This window comes from Nelumbo lutea, chromosome 8 (genome assembly GCF_056320005.1).
Source record: "Nelumbo lutea isolate HS-2025 chromosome 8, American lotus-T2T, whole genome shotgun sequence".
NCBI classification, from domain to species: domain Eukaryota; kingdom Viridiplantae; phylum Streptophyta; class Magnoliopsida; order Proteales; family Nelumbonaceae; genus Nelumbo; species Nelumbo lutea.
In genome coordinates this window covers 4,384,614-4,409,757 of record NC_142691.1, presented here as the reverse complement: position 1 = coordinate 4,409,757, position 25,144 = coordinate 4,384,614, and the positions used below count along the sequence as shown (strand labels likewise).

The 25,144-nt window shown below is 38.2% G+C and overlaps 2 protein-coding genes across 5 annotated transcripts; one reads left to right on the top strand and one right to left on the bottom strand.

Annotated features, from left to right (window-relative positions):
* LOC148842281 (conserved oligomeric Golgi complex component-related / COG complex component-like protein) lies at positions 1-15,088 on the top strand. Its single transcript, XM_088958589.1, has 12 exons — positions 1-544; positions 634-786; positions 4,648-4,796; positions 9,908-9,985; positions 10,077-10,170; positions 10,350-10,424; positions 10,890-11,186; positions 12,119-12,186; positions 12,274-12,328; positions 12,539-12,677; positions 14,364-14,548; positions 14,650-15,088. Exons 1-12 carry the CDS (start codon positions 425-427, stop codon positions 14,920-14,922), a joined length of 1,686 nt encoding a protein of 561 aa, XP_088814715.1. The 5' UTR covers positions 1-424; the 3' UTR covers positions 14,923-15,088.
* Positions 15,089-18,662: 3,574 nt separating this feature from the next.
* Positions 18,663-23,277, bottom strand: LOC148842280 (U-box domain-containing protein 35-like). 4 transcript variants are annotated; one of them, XM_088957299.1, is made up of 9 exons: positions 22,902-23,277; positions 22,700-22,803; positions 22,332-22,453; positions 22,041-22,259; positions 21,628-21,814; positions 21,425-21,526; positions 20,891-21,319; positions 19,107-19,889; positions 18,663-18,920 (listed from the first exon to the last, which is right to left on the bottom strand). In XM_088957299.1, exons 1-9 carry the CDS (start codon positions 23,071-23,073, stop codon positions 18,849-18,851), a joined length of 2,190 nt encoding a protein of 729 aa, XP_088813425.1. In that variant the 5' UTR covers positions 23,074-23,277; the 3' UTR covers positions 18,663-18,848. The 4 variants fall into 4 exon arrangements, with proteins under 4 accessions (XP_088813425.1, XP_088813426.1, XP_088813428.1 ...); XM_088957300.1 differs by having other exon boundaries at positions 21,631-21,814; positions 22,902-23,263; XM_088957302.1 differs by having other exon boundaries at positions 21,631-21,814; positions 22,898-23,252.
* Positions 23,278-25,144: the final 1,867 nt, after the last annotated feature.

Here is a 25,144-nt window from a genome sequence, read left to right as displayed (position 1 = left end):
ATTCTCTCAAATGGGGAATGCCATTATGGAAATGGGATTCCGATTTTACCCCACCAAACAGCTGAAATCGGAATAGCCCATTCCGATTCCGATTCCAGACCCTATTCCGATTCCGATTGACTCGTTTTGGATCGGCGGTCCTCCCTCCGAGTCACTGAGTTTTGGAACAATGACCTGGATCTAATTATCAAACAAACTTGAAAGCGTCGGAATTGTAAATTTGGATCTGGAGACAGTTCACAAACACTGAAAGAGAACCCAACACTTCAACCGCAAATCAGTTGATAAGTCAATCAGTTCGCTTGCTTCATCGGCGTTTCTCCCCTGAATCCTGTTGGTAATATTGGATCTGCATTTTGTGGAGTTCGAGCCTTACCAGAGACTCCAATCCTCTTAACTATCACTATTATTACTGAAGGCATTGATGGAGCCTGAGAATCCAGAAGAGGCGACTGTGGTGGCAGGTCTCCTCCCCCTAGCTTCCGCCTCTCAGCAACCCTACGTTTCAGAGCTTCTATCTTTCACCCTTGATCGCCTACACAAGGTTTTTCCTATTGGATATCATTTCAATATCACAAATTTATCTGAAAACTATGTACACAGTTCGTAAGGTTGTATTCGTACTGTCCTTAGGAGCCAGAGCTTCTTCGGGTCGATGCCGAGCGAATTCGTCGGCAAATGCAAGAGGTGGCGGTTGGGAATTACCGTGCGTTTATTGCCGCTGCCGATGCATTGCAGTCAATTCGAGAGCAGATCACGGCTGTCGACAAACATCTTGAATCGCTGGTATGTTGTTAACTCTTAGTGTCTTGTTACATAATCTTGTAATTACAATTACAGTAATTGAAGCATCTAATGAATTAGCAGCATGTGTGAAATTAATCCACAACTCGTTATTTCGATTTTCTTTATCCTGTTATGTACCATTTTCTCCTCTTTCTTTGTGTGCGTGGCTAAGAATGGAACTAGGAGATGCCTGTTGATCTTACAAAATAGAAATTTATTTATTCATCGAAAACTAATCAATTTTTATGGAAAGCATGGGGTCCTCAACATTTCTAAATAAGATTACTAAAAGTTGTCGGAAAAACTTACCAGCTTCTTTGCTTCCATTGACTCTCAAATTAAGGTTTAGTGCATGGTACAGTGAGAACTAGGCTATTAAAAAAAGATTTATTTTATCCTTTGCTATTTCCAAGTTGTTACTGTTGTTCATGTAAAATATTGTAAATAGGCTCTTGTGTTGCATAGATTATATAGCTTAATGATGAAGGATAGCATTTGGGGAAGGTGACTGGGTGAGAGAAAATAAAAAGGTTGTAAAATAGGCTCTTATTTTTGTGTTATCATGCATGGCAACCCCCTTTTTCTGCAAGTTTGAATCATTTTTTTATCCCTTTGGCATAATCAAGTAAAAATTAATAGTTTCATGTGTGCATCAACCAATGTAATGATCTTCAAGTGTTATTTACCTTTTCTTGAAGACTTATTTGCTTATTATGAAACTACCAATCATTGACTTTCTTTGGGATGGTCCTAAGGATGAGGAAAGATATCATCTTATGGACTGGACCAGGGTAACCTTCGTAAAAGAAGTGGGTGGACCGGGGATTAAAACTCTCCAGTTGGTGAATAAGGTTATTCTGGTTCAATGGTAGTGGAGATATGGTAATGAACCAAATTGTCTTCGTAGGTGGGTCATTAAGATGAAATATGGGGAGTAGGCATTTTGGATTGGAGTCTAAACCTCATCCCTATCGTTCTAGTGTATGGAGGAGCATTCTTATCATGCAGCTAGGTTGATGCTATTGTTGGAGATTCCTATGAAGTGATTGCTGATGAGGCGGTTTGGGTTCCAAGATTCAAATATAATGTCAGTGATTGGGTAGCTGAGGATCTACTTACTTTTCTTTGTCACCTTCAAGAAACAAATGTTTTGATTAGGTTCTCAGTGGAATCCTTCTATAATGATTGTATAGTGGATCCTTTCCCTGGTGTTGGATTTGTTTTCCATAAATCTCTTCAAGGAGTTGCTTCTTTAGGTGGTCTGCTCACTCAAATAAAATCCTGATGATTGGCAATCTTATGACTAGGGGCAATGTGGTGATGGTTAATCAATGTATGTTGTGTGGCTCTGTCTTGGTGACAGTTTAGCACTTATTCATTTCTCTCTTTTTCCTTCCAATTTGGTGGCACTTCATCAAATTATTTCTTAAGGAACCATTGAACCTAAAAGCTTAAGCTGTTAGGTGAGGTCCCTGAATGGGTTTTATTCTCGAAAGCACCCCGTCATGCAAAAGGGTGGGAAAAATGTAGGGGTGCATCTGGACTTTAATGTGATAGGTGAATACCACTTAGATTAAAAGGAAAATTCTATAAAACAGTTGTAAGGTATGCTGTATGGAGTGGAGTCTTGGGCAGTCAAGAAACATGCTCAAATAAATGGGTCTGGCAAGGGGCAAACAGGAAGCAATTGTATTGGGCTCATCTGTAGTCTGAATTTGTTTTTCTGTTTTCTTTTTCCTCTTGTTCTTTGGAGAGGACACAGCTCGTGCTTCTTCACGGGAAGTTTGTATTTTCAGCTCTTTTATTAATGAAATCTTAAATTATTTATAAAAAAAGGGTGGGGCAAAAATGCAAATGCTAAGGATGAGCAGAAAAACTAGAAAGGATAGGATTAGGAATGGGAGAAAATATATTAAGATGGATTGTTTACGTGCACAGAATACCAAACTTCTTTAAACAGCCAAAGAAAAGAGGAAGGCTAATGTGGAAATCAGTGAGGGTGGCAATGATATGACTATATAGGAAGAAAGAAATGAGAGGATCTCCAATAAAATGAGCAGGCTTGTGGGGGAAATCACCAAATGACATTGTATGAATAGGAAGTGGCACTTTTGGCTCAAGAAAAGGAAAGAATAATCATGGAATGGAGACCCCCTGGAAAGCAACTTTATAAAACTTAACTTTGATGGAAGTGTTATAGGTAATCAAGGTGTGGTTGGGCTAGGAGGTGTCTTTAGATATTCAGAAGGCAAGGTACTAGGCCTATATTCAGGACCTATAGAGCAAGGTGGTTCTTTGACAGCAAAATTATTGGCCTTACTCCATGGTTTAAGGTTTGCAAAGAAGTTCGGGTTCCAGCATTGGGAGGTGGAAGGGGACTTCAGGTGGTCATTTCCTGGACAAGAAGCAATACACAAATCCCATAGGTTTATAGAGACACTTTTTAGGAAATTGAAAACATAAGAAGGAAGTTAACTGTTACATTTAAATGGGTGGGAAGAACATGCTTTGTACTCTTAAGGTGCTTTGTAATCTTGTAAGCGCTTGCATCTTTCAAAGTCAACATCTCTCTCTGACACACACACACACACACAAACACATGCACACATCCCTTTTCAGACACATGCTTGTTTAAAAGTTTTCAACAACTTTAGGCCTTGGGATCCCTTCCTTGTCAGGTTCTGTTCAGAAAGGATACAGAGACCCAAAAGGACAATTGGCCTTCCAATCGCATAGGATATTTACATTGAACCTAGGCAATTGTGATGATACTATCATGAGATATAGATTTTATTTATTTTTTTGATAAAAGGTAAGGTAAAATTTATGATAGACATAGAAAATTGTTACAGATGCAACCATTGTGTAAACCACTGCCATTTCAAGCTCAACTGCATATACCAAGCAGCCCTATATTATTTTATAAGCCCCCTTAGCAGTTTCCATGATTGTGATATTGATAATTTGGAATGTGCTATATCCAACGTTTTATACCACCCCAATAATATTTTTTTTGATGAATAAAGAAAAATTTTATTACTTCAAAAGTTAATAGAAAGCTTTGAACTCATACAACCCCAATAATAATTTCTTAGATAAACTACTGATTGCAACTTTTTTTTTCTGATACCTTGGCAAAGCAAGGGGTGGGAAGGAGTTGACTTTTCTGGGTTGTGTTGTAATTGTGAAATCAGCTGTCATCTCGGAGTTAAGAGAGTTTATCTCTCTCCATGGTGCTCCATTGTACTCTTTTTTATTAATGAAATTATTCTGTTACTGATAAAGAAACTACTGATTGCAATTTGCACATTCCAAATTGTTCTAATCATTCTTATTCCTTAAATTTTATGTTAGGTTTCTAATTCCTTATTACATTAGGTTGAATTTTGTCAAGTAATAGCCACCATTATATCACACAGATTAGAGATGATCTTTCTTAGTTGATATTATGGAGGAATGCAAAAATCAAGAAATATATCATACAGAAAGAGTTGCCTCGTGTGTATTGTGTAGCATGCTCAGTGAAGCTCATAGCTGCCATTCATATGGTTATATATGATTTCAGAGGTCATGGTTGATCCAACTGAATGATTGTAACCATCTATATTTCTTTCTATTAAAAACAAGTTTATTTATCTTTATCTTGTATTGCATACTAACAAATTTTTGGTTAATAAGCCATGGCATGTCTGTTTTCTGGTATTTATTCCATTTAGCCATTTTTCATGTCCAAGTTGCATTAGACATGCAAAATATGCATGTATATGAACCATACACACATGTTCTATTCACTTATAGTTTTAGTTCTTTATTTAACAAAATTACAGAACCTGAGGTTTTATTTTATTCCATTGTTGGCAGATAACTGAGGTTCCAAAGCTTACATCTGGTTGCACTGAGTTCATTGATTCTGCACAACAGATTTTGGAGAAGAGGAAGTTGAATCGAACACTACTAGCCAATCATAGTACTTTGCTTGACTTGCTTGAAATTCCCCAGCTTATGGACACGTATGTGTTTAATCAAATAGCAATATATAATTCACAGTCAATGTATTAGACCCCAAGCCCATTTTTGTTAACATAAGGCATTTACAGTAGTATCCTTGTGATATTCTGTTTATGCATAAATTGACAGAAATATGAGAACGTTTTTAGAAGATAATATAGTGACTAGTGGTACAGCACAAAAAATAAAAAATAAAATTATATCATACAATTTCTACAATTGCATTATTTTTAGCAACTCTTTGAGTGAGGAATTGACTATTCTCATAATTTTGGGTTGTTAACAAGTCTTGCTAACACTATTTACTGTAGTCCAAATTAGCAAACTATTCATTACTTAGTTGTAATGCTTTTTTCTCTTTTTCAATTATTTGTTTCTTCTGAAGTAGTGGTAGTCTTGCAATATATGCTTTTGTTGTAGATTTACTCATATTTCTGAGGATTTTCTTTCTTTTTTTTGGAAGATGAAACAAAGTATATTACATTAATGATAAAAGAAGGGGGGAAAGAGCAAATTCATGACCATAAACCAATACAAAGTAAGACTAGAAAGAAAAACGGTCATCCCAAATGAATTTTTTTTTATCAGTCACATAAAACTTTCATTAATTAAGAAAAAAGTTTAAAATACAATGGTGGGGGGAGGTAAACCCTCTTACCACACCCTCAAAAGGAAATTTACAGTGTAGCCCAGAACAAATGACTTCTTCCCACCCCCTGTTTGGCCAAAGTATCTGCAAATGAATTAGCACATCTTTTAACCCACCGGACACACACATCCATTCCTTGGGTTAGCCACCGGAAATGCCTACGTTCATTAATGTATGCCCATAATCCATCATTTGCCTTCTCTATCAGCCAGTTACCACCTGCGAATCTCCTTCAATAATCAACCTGTTTATATTCAACTCCTTAGTCCTTTTTACCCCCTCCAAGAGGGCCAGAATTTCTGCTCTCAATGAGTCTCCAACTTCAATTGGTCCTGAAAAAAGGGCTATAACTGAACCTGCCTCTGTTCTGAAAACACCGCCAACCCCTGATGGCCCTGGATTTCCTTCACTGCTCAAGGTTGAGTTTGATAAAACCTTCCATCGGGGGGGCACAGCCGATGGACATTGATTCTGCTAGGTGCTACCCTCAAAGAAATCACTTCTATAATTGTGTCCCTGCTTCTTACTTTTTCAGCAAATATCCTTTGGTTCCTTTCCTCCCAAATCGTCCAACAAACTGCTGCCCTAGTGCACCTCCACAAGATTTTCCCCCTCTTTTTGATCCAGCTACCAACTAAATAGGTGAAGAGGCTTCGAATGCTTGATGGGGGAGTCCACCTACAACCAAATAAAGAGAGAAACCACTCCCAAATAGATGAAATAAAAGGGCAGGATATAAGTAAATGAGAGCAAGACTCACCATTGGCTTTACAAAGGGTACACCAGTGTGGGGACAAGCACCAAAAAGGCTTCTTTTTTTTGAAGAGGATCACAAGTATTAATTCTTTTCAAAGCTATTTCCCAACAGAGTGCTCCAACCCTAGGTGGGACCGGTCTTCCCCACACTTTTTTAGAAGGGAAGGGAATGGCAGGAGTAAGAGAAGAATGGGCCAATGCATTGAAAAAGGAGGCACAACTGAAAGAGCCAAAAGAGGAAAGGGTCCAAATTCGGGAATCCCCCTTTGACGGTTCTAAGAAGACCTTTTGAATACCTGAACTAGGGACCACACCAACTCTATCTCAGAATCTCTGAGACCTCGTCTGAAACCCAAATTCCAATTAAGCTGAGGTCCTGAACCAACAAAAGAAGCTAAAGATGAGGCAGTTAAGCTTTTGTACCTAGAAAGGGAGAACAGGGAAGGGAATTGATCCTTAAGTGGTGTCTCCCCCACCCACACATGTTCCTAGAACCTTACCATATTTCCAAACCACAAATTATACCTGACAAAGGGTAGAAAACAAGGAAGAATGTCATGGATGGCTTTCCAAGGTGCTGTTGCTAATGCTCTAGCCGAAATTCCTATGTCCCAGCCATCTACCGTCAGCCCGTGTATGCTCTTAATCACTTTTGTCCACAGTTTGTCTTGTTCCACCTGAAATCTCCATAACCACTTACCCAACAAGGCTGTATTCCTCTTCTGAATGTTCCCGATTCCTAGACCCCCTAGCTCCTTACTTCTAATCACCATTTCCCATCTTACCCTATGATCCCTCTTTTCCTCTCCCGGTTCCCATAAGAAATCCCTCATTATCTTCTCCAACCTTCTACAGGCATCCTAAATACCAAAAGAAAGTAAACTGGCAGATTTGCTAAAGTTGATTTGTTCAATTTAATTCTTCCACCCATCGAGAGATAATTCATTTTCCAGGAGGCAAGCCTTTTTGATAATCTATCCACCACCGGGTTCCAAAAGTTCACGCTTCTAGGGTTGCCCCCCAGAGGTAAACCCAAATAATTCATAGGCCACTGACATACCTCACAACCCAATATTGTTGCACATTCAATTACTTCTTCATCTTCCATGTTGATACCAGCCACACAAGTCTTATTGAAGTTAACTTTCGGATTTGTCATTTTCTCAAAGACTTGTATCACCTCCTTCATATTCCTCACCCAATTCAGATCACCTCCCTCACAGAATAGGACAGTTATCCCAAATGATACTACACCGGGAAGCACTACAAACAGAAAATGAGGAGCCTGATCTGATCCAAATCTGACATTTTGGATTTTGGATCAGATTTGTATCCAAGGGTTTGCTAATGGATCAGGTTCAGATGTAGTTGGATCCGATCTGAATCCAATCCGGTTACAGCCCTAATAACAAACCCAAGACTCCAAACTCTCTGACCAAAGACGATGGCCCAACAAACAACCAACCCCCGTCAACCACAACAATCCAATAATAGCAACATCCAAACCACAGCTCAACCAAGCAAAAACCAAACCAACCAAAAAAATGTCCCTGCAAGGTCTAAAACCTTGCAGTCTCCAGTTATGTTCTAATCATGCATGCTTTTAATCTTTTATTTGGATTTTGGTGTCATTTGGTGTTTGTGAGGGGACAAGGTGGTGATGTATCTCACCTTGTCCAGTTGGTCGATGACATCTTAGTTTCCCCTTTGGAGATAACTAAGTAGATTGTGTGGTCCCTTGAGTCTAACAGTTGTATCTGCATGTGTGTGCTATGATACTTGGATACCTGTATGCGCCATATGTGCTAATGTCAGACACAATACATACTGGATACAAGTTACAATACCGGATACTGGATGGGCACTTCTAAATAATCTATAGCATTTAAAATGGTATGTTTTAACAGATCATGCTATAAAAAATCTACATATATTCAAAACAAGGGGTTAATAGGGATCTTTTTTTATTGGCAAAAGATTTTCAATAATTAATAATTAATAATTAATAAAGAAACATTGTACAACAATTGGACAAACCCCAGTTACATCAGATCACAGTTTTGCCCAAAATAAAAGAGGTCTGTCAACTCCCTGTTTTGCTAATACATCTTCCATTCCATTTGCAGTTCTTACCCAGCTGAACTTATAATTAATTTCCTTTGCTAGGAGATCAATTTCCCTGAAAGCATGTCTATAGTTCCAAGGTGCCAAATTGACTTGCTTGGTCCAGATATGACTAGTTGTGAATCTCTTTCAACTTCCAAGTCCCTAACACTATTGGGCTAAATTGTAATGTAATTTTTATTCTTGTATTGGCTGGGTGAGTGTGCACCTCGCACCTCTCCTTGGGATGCTTGTAAAGTTGTAATGATTTTATTTTGAAGTTTCTTAATAAAATTTCATTTACTTATCAAAAACAATCTGTATGTGTAGAGTTTCAATTAAATCTAGCAAGAGAGAAGTCTTAAGAATTGACACTTAATTTAAATGCTAGGTTTAAAAGCATGATATAAGCATATTATATGGGATACTTATACCTTTATCTGTCTTTGGGGTTTTGGGAAACAGTGAATCCCTGTTTCCTGTATCAATATCTGGGCATCATAATGTGCATGTACACTTTGTGTGTGTGTGTGTGTGTTACAGTATTGCATGGCTCTCCTGTGTTTGTGTGTTGCAGTATTGCATGGCTCTCCTAAATGGATGAAGTGTTGTGTTGGACACATGTCAGATTTTTACACTTAATGGATTCTTGAGGGACACTTCTACGTAACATTTTCCTTTCTCTCCTTGTTTATTTGACATAAATGAACAGTTAATGTACACTATGTATGCCATTTTTCATACAAAATTTTATCAAGAAGTAACAATGATAGATTTTTAGATCTTTAGATATATAAATATATACACTTTTCCATAGACATGTCAGTGAATTTTGTTTTCTATTTTGCTGGGTCTGACTCCCAAAAGCGTATCAGGTTCTGGGTTTTGATTCCCCTGTCTGTGTCCATGCAACACTTGTGTGCCAGACTGCCAGGGGGTGTTTTGCATTGTGCTTGGATCCCATGAATATTAGCCATTTTCCTTAAATATCATCTGAAATTAACTACTCCAAAAGTTAAGTTTTTGAATGGGAAGAGGCATGTAACATCATCACAGCTGATGTGCAGCATGTGCTTTGGTGGAGTAGAAAAGCAGTTGTCTTTTCATGATTGTTTTATGTGTAATGGAAGGTAACATCTTTTTTCGATCAATAATGGAAGATAATATCCCTGTACATATGTGGTGAGTGGAATTCACAATCACTTCTTGGAGTTGACTGTGGTATCTTTGGTGCCTCTCCACAGCATATTTGTAGGGCTGTCAATGGGTTGGGTCTACCCGGCAGAACTGAGCCGATTATGTTGTTTCTGGTTCTGCAATTTTGTCCTGATTAAAAATTGGGTTGGGACTGGTTCTTGATGTTGCAAATCGATTCAGACCAAACCGATTATATAATTAATAATTGGGTTGTCCTGATTAACCATGGGTGATGATATACAGCCCTTTGGGATCTTTATAGTTCTTCTAATCTCCTTATATTTTAATATTGTTTATATTTTACCATTTATCAAAAAATACTTCTAGTTGTATCTGTTTTGTAGTTTAATTAAACATCTATATTTATCATGATTTTTTGAAGCACCACTTATATCCTACTTTCTGCAGATGTGTAAGGAATGGAAACTATGATGAAGCCCTAGATTTAGAAGCCTTTGTTTGCAAGCTATCAACAATGCACCCAAAGTGAGTTTCATGTTTGTATCCTTTAATTCAATTAAGGTTTATTTTAGCTGCAAACCCTGTGATGGTAGCTAATGGAGCTTATCGTACCAAGGATACCTGTCATTCAAGCATTAGCAGCAGAAGTTAGGCAGACCACCCAATCTCTTCTTTCTCAGCTTCTCCAAAAACTTCGATCAAATATTCAGGTACGCTTTGTGAACTTGGAAAGAGCATATTAATTTCAGAATGTTTTTTTTTTCTTTTATGTTCATGGAAGATGTGCTTCATCATGTATATTCCATTTCCTTTCTAATTTATATGGGTTGGAGTTTTTTTCTGATCTTTGCATGACCATCCTATTATATATATATATATATATATATAGTTGCCAGAATGTCTACGTATTATTGGATATCTACGGCGTATAGGAGTATTCGCCGAATCTGAAATGCGTCTACAGGTACATCCTTTTTCTCCCTTATCAATTGTAAAATGAATTTATTAAAATATGCAAAGAGATGCACATAAAAGAGGTCTGAAATGTATCTATAAACATGGCTTTGAGTGAAGTTTGTATGTATTTCAGTTTCAATTTTTAGGAATTGCAACAGGTACATCACTACATCCTTTTTCTCCCTTATCAATTGTAAAATGAATTTATTAAAATATGAAAAGAGATGTACAATAAAAGAGGTCTGAAATGTATCTACAAGAATGGCTTTGAATGAAGTTTGTATGTATTTCAGTTTCAATTTTTAGGAATTGCAATTTGATAAGATAGATGATTACAACATTTAAGTTACTACTTTATGGTTGATTCTTTAGGACATTAAGTTGGTATACAGTTAAGAACTCAAGATTCCGTTTTTGTCTGTTGTGCCTTTGCTCTCCTTAGATTTTGACAGAATTCTTATCATTTTGGCAGTTCTTGAGATGTAGAGAAGCATGGCTAACAGGCATTCTTGATGATCTGGACCAGAGAAATGTCTATGAATATTTAAAAGGAATGGTGAATTGTCATCGTATGCATCTTTTTGATGTTGTTAATCAATACAGGGCCATATTTGCCGATGATACATCTGGAAGTGAAGAAAATTATGATGGCGGACTTCTTTTTAGTTGGGCTATGCATCAGATTAGTTCTCAGCTTAAGACTCTAAAGACCATGCTCCCCCAGGTTACTGAAGGCGGGTCACTGTCAAATATATTGGATCAGTGCATGGTGAGATTGTTTGCATTTTTGTATGCATGTTTCTTGTTTGTTTGAAGCTTTGCTTTTTAATTAGTCATATGAGACTTTTTTATGAACGGGGAAGCCATGGGTTACCTGACTTTTCTGTTGCATATTTTTTCTTTTGTTTTTTAGTGGTTACATGAACTGGGCCCTGCAATTTTATACCTTAGATATGGATCTCTAGTTCCTGTGCTTTGTCACATTGACATAGATCCTTGCATTTTTTACCATACATGAATACATTTTCAAGTTTATCAGCAAAAGATGGCATTTTATTTGACAAGTAAAAGGGCATACAAGAGGAAAACAAGTTAATAAGGTCAGCTTTCTTCACCAAATATTACATTAATATGGAAAATTGGAAATGTCTGTAAGTGTTACTAGCTTGGCAATCAAGAGAATGAGATGTTTGAACGTTGAAGAGAGAACTGGATTGTGAATTTTGTTAGAAACATAACCTCCAGGTCGCACGGGACTTGCTATTAATCACATCATACAATGATTTTTCAGTCAAACAAAATCTTTGGAAGTCCTACCTGCCGCAGTATGACCAATACCGACTCCATTATTCACCAGTTAAATGTCCATAAAAGTTTGATCTGTTACCCTTTTTTGATAAGTTTGATCTGTTAGTTGGATATGAAGTCTTTGACACTGGATCCAACAAGTGCTCATTGTCAAAAGTTCAATATAGTTTGTTTCATATGGTTTAGCTCATAAAGTTTACAATTTTGAAAGTATCTTTAAGTAAGCTGATATACATGAGAATGATACATAAACTCTAAAAGAAGGTAGCTGGTACAACTGAATTTTGAATCTGTCTGGGACACCAGTACAACAAAGGGGTTTCACAAATATTTTTCATAAAATGAAGGGCGTATGCCAAAATTGATGTCCACCTTCTTTTGTTCTCTTGACAGTATTGTGCCATGGGCCTTGGCTGGGTCGGACTGGATTTCAGAGGCTTGCTTCTATCACTCTTTGAAGAGTAAACAAACATTTCTAGTTCTTTTTCTACTGCAATCAATATTAATCAATGTAACGTATCATCTAACCTTATGCGATTTCTTTACAGTGCAGTGCTCAACTTATTCTCGAAGAATATGAATACAGCAGTTGAGAATTTCCAGGTATACAGACTAGGAGCAAGGATTTGTTTTTGGTTTATAATACTGTTAACGATGATAACATTTTCCATTGAGAAGTGTTAAGAATCATCCCAATGTTGAGTTTGATTTAGAAAATAAGTGGGCATAATAGTTTGGATGTTTTGATGTGAAACAAACAATCAGCTTGCATTTTGGTGCTTATAATGTAGATTTTCCATTTTTCTCTGTCAGTTAGTATTGGATTCGCACCGTTGGGTCCCATTACCAGCTGTTGGGTTTTCGGTCAATGGTGCCACCGAGGACAGTCAGGAGGATGTCACTCCTCCTCCTTATTTAATGGAGCATCCACCTCTTGCTGTTTTTGTTAATGGTAAGTTTGGTGATTACTTTTTATGGATCGCCTTCTAGAATTGGGTATGGATTCTTCTATCTTGTGTTCATTAATTGTAATTAAAAATATTTGTATGTGGAACCTTAGTAGTCCTCTTTTGCATTAGCTATTGTTTTTTCTTTTCTTGTTCCTAATTTCAAGTAGGCAAGTCTATTAATTAGTGAAGAGCGAGAACTCCATAATACAATACATCTCAATGCTGTCATTAAAGAATCATATTCAACCTATAAATATTCAACTTATAAATCAACAATCTAATTAGTCAAAGGATAAACCTCCAGAGCCCAGATCAGGTAGTAAAATGGTTTTTTTCAATAACAAATCAAAAAGTTTTATTATATAAATTATAGGATTTCAGTGGAAGAAAAAAAAGGAAAAGAAGAGAAGAGAAGAGTGTGATATTCAACTTACTCTTTGCTCATTCAAAGTATGATATTCAACATCAATAGGATCTTTGAATGCAATTACTTGGTAATGATTCAACTCCTCCCACATACCCTGAAGAATGGAGAAATATGAAGACAGACTCTTTTTCTCCTTGATGAAAGCTTACAATTTCTTGTTCAAGTTGTTAGATCTTAGCAATGTTCTTTTGGGATAAGTCTTACTGGTTTTTTTCCATTCTTTGGCAACAGTATCAAGAAATAAAAAAGCCTCTCAACTTATGTAAAGTTGCTAGAGTTCAAAAGCTAGGAAATATGTAGAAAAACTAGAAAGATGAGAAAAGAGAACAGAAGAAGAAAGAAACAAGAATTTGGAAAATGCAATTCTTGGGTTGGATGGGCTGATTCACTCTCAAGGGTGGAAGGCTGTTCATTTTTCTGATACTTGAGATTGTTTCCTCAGACAAAAATCTTTTCTGAATCACTTTAAATCATTCAGGTCATGTGTTTCTGTTGGATTTGTTGGAAGCATAATATCCGAGAATTCATTGGTTCTTCCACAACACCTGTTGTCCTGTTGATCACTTTGGCCTTGGTTCCTCTATGGCACTGGCCTTTGCAGAGAAGAAGCATTCCCACCATCTTGTTACTAGTCTAGGTGTCAACTTAAATTCCTTTTATTGCATGGATAATAACCACATGGGCTTACTGATACACATCATAGATAATACCACATGATTCCCAAATTCTGTACTGGCCTAGGGAGTAGGGACTAATTGAAGTTCATTTAGCTGCTAGTAGACAAACAGTATTGTCATTCATATGCATTATAACGTGTTTTGCTTTAATAATATGTGTTGAACCTAGTTTCCATTTCATGTTGAATGACACATGTAAACATGCTGAAAATTGTCTTTTAAAAATATGTAATATTGGAGAAGTAACATTGATAAAAAAAATATCCGAGATGTGACCACTTGAGGAAAAACCTTAAAACAAACCCAACCCAAGAATGAACATTGTAGAATAGCTCTTATATCCATGGATTCATTTTTTAGGTTCATGATTTATATCAGGTTTGGAAAAGGATGTGAAATATTCTGATTTGCAGTGACTGATAGCCAGCATGAAATTGATATTTGTGATGCCTTTTGGGATTAATCACCTTTAGTTCTCTTCATTGCTGAACAGGATTCATGTAGCCAAGCCGATACATTTGGGACGAGGCTTAGTTTAGTTGAGTTGTCTTCGTTGCTTTATGTTCCCTCCCTTCTTTTTGCAGGTGTCTCAGCAGCTATGAATGAACTACGGCCTTGTGCCCCAGTAAGTTTGAAACATGTGTTGGCTCAAGAACTTGTCAAGGGATTGCAAGCTGTCTCTGACTCATTAATGAGGTATAATGCGTCTAAGATGCTCCGAGCAAACGAGTCTGTACTTTTTCTCTCACTCTGCCGAGCTTTCATAGAGGTGAGATTGTTAGACATGGAGTAAGTTCCATTCACACCCTGCATGAATATTTCTTTGTTCTATTGCTTTTATCTTCACTGGAAATATGTTCCCGTTTATAGGTTGCTTATCCACATTGTGCAACATGCTTTGGGCGGTGTTATCCTGGTGGAGCTGCTCTGATCACGGAATCAAAGAGTTTATTTGATGGCATTAGTAAGTTATTGTCAGTCTCTGCAGCAAGAGAACTCCCCAAACCTGTTGACACTACAGAGGGAAAGCATATTACAGAGAATGGTGGAGAAATGCTGGTGGCAGATAATGGTGTTCTGCCTGTCACTGCTACAGATGAAGGTGGGCAGGATACGAAGCAGACTGATGAAAAGAAAGAGTGAGATGTAAAGGTTTGTATGATGAAGTGAATTTTTTGAAATCCATGTAAATTTTGAGGAAGCCACATGTCTTTTCGGCCTATATAGGGTTGTCTCATTCTGGCGGGAAAGGAAAAATACAGGTAACCTTAATTTCGTAGAGCATGATAATATTGTTAAGAGACCAACATATCCGCTGTGTCCCATTTATTCCATGAGCGTCAACTGATGCCTTTGGACCAATCGTGCTGTGCATCCCTGTTTTGGTTGGAGTTGGACACTTGGACACTCATTAGATTTTCGACTGGTCATTCAAATTCAAGGTTCAAAGTATCGATACTTATGGCCGATACGTATCATGCCGGTAACTTCCCAATACGCTCCTATAGGGATTATATTGGGTTTGATCAAGGATAGTTGGGGCTTAAACCAATTCCGATACGCCTTACCAGTGTATTGATTCTTTGAACCTTGTTCAAATCAACCCACAGCCTGACCCCTAATTCATTGCATCCCAGGCTACGATAATAAGCTTGACATTGCCCAACCACAACTACATGCTCTGATCACTGATAACCATTTTGAACAGAGCTCATTCATTAGGGTTGTTCACCTCATGGACCCGAACGGAAAGACAGTACTTCCATTAAAGGTGGAAATTCTATGCATGAAGCCAGGGTGCCCACCTTTAGGAATGCTTAATAGATTTCTTCTCTTTCATTTCATTTCATTTCTTTCATTTTTTTTGTTTGTTAAAGCTTTTCAGGTATCATACCATCGCAGTATTATAAAAATTATTTATTTAACTTCTGAAGTTTGATTCTCTTTTCACCAAAAAAATGTTCCACTATGATACGAGAAACACACTATACCGGAAAACTTGAAACCAATCAACGGGTAAAACCGATATGATAAAGTGATAATTATTATCGAAATTCTGCAGGAGGGTTGATTGGTCAAAGCCCTTCGATTATCATATCTTTTCGGCAGCATAGGCTTTCCCTGTGATATATGAAGAAGATTGACGACCAGCAATTTCTAAGCAATTGTCGGATAGTATATGTTTGGCATCAATGCTGAATGGTGTTGTTTATGTGTGGGTTGGAAGTATCGCTTTTTGTAAAACCAGTCTTTTTAGAGAAAAAAAAAAACATTGTTGTCAAGTAGGACATTTCCTAGGGCAACATTATCACTTTCTGTTTGATACTAGTGCTTCATATCTGTTTTCAGCACTGGTATCCATTATAGGAAGTCCATGTCATTGTCACATCATGTTCTAAGGTATGGCTTAGAGCATCATTTTTTATGGAAAAACGACTCTAAACATTTTACTGTTTTTTGGGACACCGATTTTTCCAATGCGACGTTGATATGTCACTGTTTTCTGAAGCAACGACATCAATACCAAACACTGCCTTAGAAAACAGGGTTGGCAATTTGAAGCAAAACACCCTTATCAAAGATGTGGGCAAAGGCCAAATTCATTGTTAACTGCTCAAAATACCATTAGAGTTCAGAATTGAATGGATCTGGGTCCAAAAGTATAGATAAAAAATTAATAAGAAAAGTGATCAAATAGTCATTTGATAAAAAAAAATAATGATTAATCAACTTGAGAAAACCTTTCAAAAAAAAATCGACTTGGGAAAATAAGGGTGACTAACGAGATTAAAAAGAAGCGGATTCGCGTGTAAAAGCAATAAAAATGCCGCTTTACAATACATTTCTTGGTCTCCTTGTTTCTCTCCCGATTCATTTTGGGCGGTGATTGATATATACAAGTATAGATAACGTAGCAGAAGAAAATGGACATTTAGGTTATGTTTGGTTTGAAGGAAAAGGTAGAGAAAGAAAGGGAAATACAGGGGAATCTATACAAGACTTGTAAAGATTTCCCTACATTTCTCTGCATTTTCCTTCAAATCGAACATAACCTTATCATACGTATCCGAATGATGATCTTCCATGATGTACAAACACCATGATATCAATCCTCGATTAGAAAGTAGCATAATTTAAATATTTGACAGTTGGAAAACAATGTTCAACTCTACTATGGCGGAAAGGTATGATAAGGAAAGAGTTTTGATCAATCAAAACACTTGAAATTTTATGAATTCCACCTTATTTGTTTAATTCGGATAAGCTGAACACGTTGGTTGTTTAGCGGGCGGTAGAATAAATAATAATGTTCCACGTCATTGATTCTACGGCTATTGCGTTCAGTTAATCCTTGCTCTTATTTGTTACTATTTTTATAATACCGGTTATTTTTAAGATATCATAATACCGGTTCACCAGTATCATGTATTTCGGACATTCATAGTAAAAAACAGAGATTTTAGTCGTAGAGAACGTGGACTTGTTAAGCCAATAAGCCCCAACATGTAGGAACTGACTGCTTTTGTGCCAATGGAAATTGAAATGTTGAGTTGTCCATTTTTAAACACAGTTTGCGTTTGATAGAAGGTGTGCTAGCTAGCCTTTTCTGGTGAAGCCTCTAGCCACTTTCATGATTCATCCTGGTTGAGGGGGTTAGGGTAGTGGTGATCGTGGGTCGGGTTGGGTTTAGCACTTAATGGATGGGTCTTGGCCCTAGGCCCGGGCCAAGCGTGTGGGCTTTCCGGGCTTTGATTAATCTGCAATACCATGGTCGCAACACTTTTGCCACTTTCTTGCCACCCCACCAAGTAAACACAGATGTACAAGACCTGGCTTGAAATCCGATCTTTTTTTTTATTATTATTATTGGTCGTTGTACTGTTAGTTAGTGTTTGTTGTACTATTGTTATAGATGAAGTGATCTCTTTAGTCTTTACACTTGAAAATAACAAGTTTTATTATGCTCTATCCAAGAAGTACGTGCTCAAAAATTTTCTACAAAACAAGAGGCATGGCCATGTCTGTCATCCACTGTAACAAAGCTTTCGTGGGCATCCTTTCAGTTTTCAGGAGGGAATCATTTTTCCAAAATAACAATTTTGAAAACTTTAACCTTAGCAAGAACATGGCTGGGTTAGCTGAATCCGGATCTGCTGTCCATGGGAATTTTGCTCACGTTAATTGTAATCATATATGGAGAATATCTCATCTCTACGTAATATTAGATATTCTCAATTCACGGGAATAGTGCATTGTGAATAGACGTGGACAGAACTCTGGGCAGGAGATCCGGAGTCGGGTTAGCTGCCCGAATGGCAAATTTTTTATAATTCTATATGCCATTTTTTATTATTTCTTTTTTGGATAATGTGGCCACAAAAAAAAAAAAAAGTGGGGTGTGCATAATTCGGTGTGTAGACTTTTTAAAACTGCCACAACTTTGATGTTGGGGTGGTGTTGTGCGAAAGCATTGGGATTTGAAATATAAATATACAAACCAATGCTTAATTATTGAATGTCAATTTGGAGGGTTTTCCGGTTTTCACACAGTGGCTTATGACCTACATGGACAGCCTAGTTAAAGTTTGGTGAAAAGCTGAAAAGCTCAAATACGCTTTCATTCAGCCAAGAAATTGGCTTCTGGAGTGAATGGTTCATTGAAAACAGATCAATATATTTCAAAGGGGATGCCCTTCTAAAGGGGGCTTGAGTGTCCCAAATCCCAAGGTGTGACTTGTTCTATAATATGATAGTCTGTGATACACATTATGATCTAGAACTAAACTCAGACGTTCCGAAGCACGCCATGCACGGCTCACAAGTGTCATATGACTCATATCGCAAGAGGGCATTCTCCAAAAGACCATGAACATTATTAGAGATTAGAGAAAGAAGCGTTTCTTTACTAAATTATCGGATGTTGCAAACAAAACTTCACAAAGGTACAAGAACAACCATGCTGCTGTTTCGTCACCTTGTTTTTGATAGCCCATCTGATTTGTCACCTAGTCTCCATCTTCCACATGTTCAACTAGCTTAAATTCCAGGCGTTCATCTTCTTCCTCCGATCAGTGCCAGGTAATTTTCATCGCCGGCTTCTGTTGAAGTAGCGCCATACTAGAACTTGACTTCATGAATTCCTGATGATTACCACAATCAAATAAATAAAAACTCTAGTATCAAATATATATATATAATAAATTAATAAACAGCTAGCCGTATGGATTATCACTTTCAGCTAGCTAGTTTCAATTGAAGAAGCTCTTCCTAAAATATATACCAGATGCTAGTTTTTATATGGCTAGCTAACAAGTGCATGAACTAACCAGACTTGGAAATGAGAACCGGGGAGTTGAATATTGTGAACTGGAAACGTTAGAAGAGCGTGGTCCATAGTTGAAGTAGTTCAAGGTAGATAGTTCGTTATTCCCAAGATTTCTAAGTTGGTTCAGCTCAGGCAAAACAACTGTTCCAAGGTCGGGTCTGTCCTTCTTCCTTAGCTCCGAACACTTCAACGCCAACTTTGCAAACACTAGAGCCTCTTCAACGGGCCAGTCCGGCACTGTCGGATCAAGCAGCTCCGCAAATGTTCCTTTGCTGATGGCCTTCTCCACAGTGTGAGTGAGACCCATCGGAGGTCTTGCCGTGATAATCTGAAGCAACAACACTCCCAAAGAGTATATATCCGATTTAATCCCCAGCTTTCCTGTCTGTTGGTACTCTGGGTCTATGTAACAAAATGTCCCGGCTGTTGCTGTCATGTGATACTGTGTGATACTGTCAGCTACAGAAGGCGGGACCAACCGTGCTAGCCCAACATCGCTTATCTTGCTCACGTAATTGCTGTCTAGGAGGATGTTTGCAGGCTTGAGGTCCCGGTGCACCAGTGGCTCTGGTTTTGTCTGGTGGAGGAAGAGAAGCCCAGTCGCTATCTCTGCTGCTATCTTGAACCTGATCTGCCACGGGATTGGAGGAGTATTCCCCCTCCGGAACAGCCTATCCTCTAAGCTCCCATTTTCCATGTACTCATAAACCAAGCATCCGTACTCGGGGCAGGCCCCTAGCAATAGAACCATGTTTGGATGTCTAATGCAGCTTAATATCTCTACCTGCATCAATGCATTAATTCACCAGTTTTCAGGCTGCTATAGCTTAATTATATTAGCTCTTAGGCCCTTCGGGAATTTACTTACTAATCGTTTTTCTGAGAAATATTTACATGGCTATTTGAATTTGCTTATGTTCTTTATTTTTCAAGTAAATACGAAAATGACTGCTTTAACCATAAAAAAAAAAAAACAGTAATTTTGTCTCATCGTGTCAATTTTCCCTTCGGTATCACTTTACCAGCTAAAAATAAAATTTCTATAAAGTCTACATAAATCTGAATAAAAAAAAGCATGGGTATCTTGATAATCGAATGATTGGTCCTTTTTTTCAAACTGAATCGGTGGTATTGGTTTTTGGTAACCAAAACCAAACCAATCGGTTCATCGATGGATCAGTTCAGTTAACCGCCGGTTCGGTTCATTTATTTTTTGATTTTTCAATTTTCATAAGATATTATATTATAAATAGTAAATAATATAATATCTTATGAAAATTGAAAAATCAAAAAATAAATGAACCGAACCGGCGGTTAACTGAACTGATCCATCGGTGAACCGATTGTCTCATCGTGTCAATTTTCCCTTCCGTATCACTTTACCAGCTAAAAATAAAATTTCTATAAAGTCTACATAAATCTGAAAAATAAAAAGCATGGGTATCTTGATAATCGAATGATTGGTCGTTTTTTTCAAACTGAATCGGTGGTATTGGTTTTTGGTAACCAAAACCAAACCAATCGGTTCACCGATGGATCAGTTCAGTTAACCGCCGGTTCGGTTCATTTATTTTTTGATTTTTCAATTTTCATAAGATATTATATTATAAATAGTAAATAATATATATATATATATATATCAGTTCGATTAACCTGAATCTTTGGTTCGATTTCTTCTATTCAGTTCGGTTTTATGGTTTTTGGGTTTTTCTTGGTCACCCCTACGGCCCTTATTTTGTTTTGAATTAAATTCAGTTTAGTAGTGCAACCAGAACCAGAACATACTTCTTGGTGGAATTGCTTCCTTCCTTGAGCTGCATCTTGTCTTAGAACCTTGATAGCGACGGGGGTGTGATCGAGTGTGGCTTTATACACGGGACCATATCCACCCTCACCGATCTTCATAGACGGCGTGAAGGATTCAGTGGCAGCTTCGATCTCTTCTATGGTGTACTTCCTGTAGCGAAAGTCGTTACTGGCCAATGCATCCAACACTCTAACCTTCTCCTCTAACTCGCGCATGGCCTTAATTTCTGCATTCCTTCTCTTATTTGCTTCCATTTCGGCTAGCCTTTGCGCCGCTTCGGCAGCTTCAATGGCTACCTTGCACCGGGCCTTCTCCTTCTCAGCAATCGCGAGGGCTGCCTCTTCGGCTTGTCTGGCTTCCTCCAATTTGCGGGATTCCTCCATCTGCCATTGATGAAGCTCTAGTGCCTGCAATTCAAGTATCAGTGGCACAAGGCTCTCTATTTTCTTCCTTGAGTCACAAAAATGATAATAATCATATAAAACCTTTAATTAGTTGGTGGATGGCTTCACCTTTTGCTTGGCGGAGATTGCTTCTTTGCAAGCTACGCTATACAGTTCCATCGTTTGCCTCAATTCCAACTTTAACCTCTTCATCTCGGCCTCCACTTCACGCTGCAGTAAAGCCATCGATCAGTCACGAAGAAGAAGAAGAAGATGCATTGATGATCAGAATCAGACAGATAAGGACGGTGTTTAAGAAGTATTGCAATTACCACGCTTTGTGTTGATGATGAGGAGGAGCTCCTGGGACTAGTATCAGAGTGGAGTTCTAGATTTTCTGAAGTTAAATCGCCTGATAGGAAACGCGTTGATCCTGAACCATAATCACTGCTCCTTTCTATGGACCCTCTCTCCAGACTTGCACCACCTGGACTCTTCCAACCCTTACCAAAAGGTGATCTGTATCCCAAATTAAAAACAACAATTAAAAAAAAAATACACAAGAATAATGTGTATTTCTGGGTTGAAAGTGAGGAAGCAATTTAATAGATTACGAACTAGAATACCAGAGCGACGATCGAGCTACTACGATTTACCGACTACGAACTAGAGGGAGACTGGGATCATCAGTTCATACAAATGAGACTTATTATTTAGTTATTTGTTTATGTTACGATCGACTTACTTAATTGAATCGTCGGACTCGAATTGATCAGGGGGAAACTGGGGAGGAAGGACTATTAATGGTTGCCTGCTGGGTGGTGGATTGGGATTCGAAGGGGCAGGGACAGGACGACTTGCTGATCGGACGGTCGACACCTTTCCTTTCGAAATAACGTAAACCGTACAAAAGTCTGGTGCAGATTTGGTCAAGCAAGATGCTACATCTGCGTTCCTGAACCTCCTGCATGTGGACACAGTACTGAAGGCGTTAAGATTCGAGATCGAGAGAGAGAGAGAGAGAGAGAGAGAGAACCTTGTAATGGCGTTTCGACTTGATGCACCGACGACAATGTTGCTGATGTAGTTATTGTTGATATAATCAGTTATTGCTTTTGAAACATCAACATCTTCAAGAACCACCTCCCTCACTTGAACCTGCAGAAACTCCAAGGATCCATCAGAACAGAGAAAAGTCTTGAAAGGATCAATTTGAAATCTACTAGGAAATGAAAATTCTTCAATATTAGCTGCGCTGCGGACGCCTGAAGATTGATGATCGGTCGGCCGGTCGTGTGTTTAGCCTGGTTTAGGTTGGAAGCGCGGCTTAAGCGCTGAAGCTAGATCTAGCTAGGTTCTGCAACATGATTGATTAACCCATAATCAATGGCACAGCGTACATACCCCTTTACGACTACAGAATCCACGGTAGGGAAGGAAAATTTGTTGCGTCTCGGTATCAACTTCGCGATTGGAGTCGAGAGCAGTATCGATTATGCCCATGCTCACTGCAAAACCCGCAAAGGAGGACAAGTAATAGCTACAGTGATGATAGCGATGTCGACGATGACAACGACGACGACAACGAAAGAGAGATGGTACCTACGGGGATGCAAATTACGGTTCTTGACGTGGATGAGAACGACATTAGGGTTTTTCATCAACAGATGATCGATGGTCCATTTCACTGCAGACTGGCTGTTCTTGTCTTTATCAACAGCCACAGCTGTGGAGTTAACAGCTGGGCTGTCGTCGGAGAAAACGCAATTCGAATCCATTTGGAGATCGGTGTGCGTGGTCGTGATGCGCGCGCGCTTTCGCTCAACGGCACCACTCCCGGCCGCTACCACCAACTCCGATCCGCCTCCTCCTCCACCTCCACCTCCAACCAGAGAGAAAGAACGATACAGCACCCCGAGGCCAACGAAGGAATGTAGGAGACGGACAAAAAAATTACGGGGCCTCCACGCAATAATTAAAACCAACTCAATTCAATCATCTCCTCTTCTCTCTTGGCGACGTGGGGCTCCAATAGTGACACGTCACAACATGACAATTTGACAACGTCAAACAGATTCCATGCAAATCTTAGTGCCACGAGCGCTCTGGCTCCGCAAAATTTGTCACCTCTCTCATATCCTGATTCTATTGTCTGGTGGTCATGGTGACATTCAGCCCAAATCAATTACATAAATTTGGACCGTGATTGGGCCCACTTCTAGATGGGCCTCCATCGACGTTATGAACTTGCACATAAGTCATGGACCCATGCCACGTGGAGGAAGGAAAGAATCATCTATTTATTCGAAAAAAAAAACAAAATTCGTTTGGGTTTGGTCCAACCCAACGTTAAAGCCCGAATTTGTCAACCCAACCCAAGCCCAATTTGAACTAAACCGATGTAACTCGTTTGGGCTCGGACCGCCAACAAGAAAAAGGACCAGAAATGTCCATGAACTAATAATCTTAATCCTTAACAAAAAGATGGGCTTTGAATGTCAATGGGTCAAGTTCGGTATGGAATTTCTGATGCTTCTGACGAGATGAGATCAGTCTGGTGAATTGAATGAGCTGAGCACTTCCGGCAACTTACGGGTAAGCAAATGGTTAAGGGGCCCGGGGGTAATTCCCGGAGAGGGATTATTCCACGCTCAAGTGAGTTCACATCTCCGCCCCCACAACGCCCCAGCACATCCCGCCATGTGTGGAGAACATCTCTCCATGATGATATCATCAATTCTGATACTATCATCAAGAGATGTTTTCAATACATGACAAGAATGTGCTGTGGGGCATTATGGGGCGGAGATGTGACCTCCACGCAAGTCACTCAAGTCAGTAAGACATTAGTGACCTAAGGGGAGCTAAAAAAGCCTAAGATAACAAAAGAAATGAGAAAAATTAGATAGAGTGTTGAATTGAGATTTCTGCCAATAAAACACATTCCAACCCTCTACCAACTTGATCTAACACCACACATCTCACTATGAGATTGGGACCCACCATAAAAGTGGAACCTGCCATATATGAAATGTGTGGTGTGAGATTATGTTGGTAGAGGGTTGGAATGTGCTTTTTTGGCAGGTGAACTAGACGCAAAAGTGTTACCTTTGGTTAGGAGTGTCCATAAAAATCTAAAAAATGAAAAACCAAATTGGAAAATGCAATTAACCGAATCAATCGATTTGGGTTCAATTCAACATTTTTGAAAAAATTGAAGGACCGGTTCGATTCTTGGTTAACTAAAAAAAATCAGCAATTAACAAAACCAACCTCTCTCTCTCTCTCTCTCTCTATATATATATATATATCAACTATATATTATATATAAAAATATATGTGCATTATATTATAATTAACTATAATATAATGCACATATTAACGATATATTATATATAAAAATATATGCATTATATATACAAGTATATACATACATTATATTTTTACAATATTTATAATATATTATATATCATTTATTATTTATAAAATAATATTATACATATATTTATATAACATATATTATAAGTATAAAAAACTAAAAAACTGAAGAACCAGATCAACAAACAAAACAATGGGAATGGTTCAGTTTGAAAAAACAAACAAAACAAAACAAAAACCGTGGATACCCCTACCAAGGGTCACATGCCCTTACAAAAATGCCTGGAGAGCCATTGCTCATCTCACACTATGACTGTGTTTACTGGCAAAAACGAAGAAAAACAACAACTCGACAAAATGAGTTCCTCATCTATGACCGTGTTTACTGACAAAAATGAAGAAAAACAATCTATATAGAATCGGTTGATATGCTTCATTCATGTGCAAGGATGGCCAATGAACATGGTTCTC

Bases quoted from the DNA above. Each gene is read 5' to 3' on its own strand.
- LOC148842281 (XM_088958589.1), top strand. From the start codon at position 425: ATGGAGCCTGAGAATCCAGAAGAGGCGACTGTGGTGGCAGGTCTCCTC. The intron at 545-633 runs GTTTTTCCTATT...TACTGTCCTTAG, and splicing joins CCCTTGATCGCCTACACAAG to GAGCCAGAGCTTCTTCGGGT. The intron at 11,187-12,118 runs GTGAGATTGTTT...TTCTCTTGACAG, and splicing joins ATATATTGGATCAGTGCATG to TATTGTGCCATGGGCCTTGG.
- LOC148842280 (XM_088957299.1), bottom strand. From the start codon at position 23,073: ATGGATTCGAATTGCGTTTTCTCCGACGACAGCCCAGCTGTTAACTCC. The intron at 22,454-22,699 runs GTATGTACGCTG...GAGTTTCTGCAG, and splicing joins GATTCTGTAGTCGTAAAGGG to GTTCAAGTGAGGGAGGTGGT. The intron at 21,527-21,627 runs GTAATTGCAATA...GCTTTACTGCAG, and splicing joins CATCATCAACACAAAGCGTG to CGTGAAGTGGAGGCCGAGAT.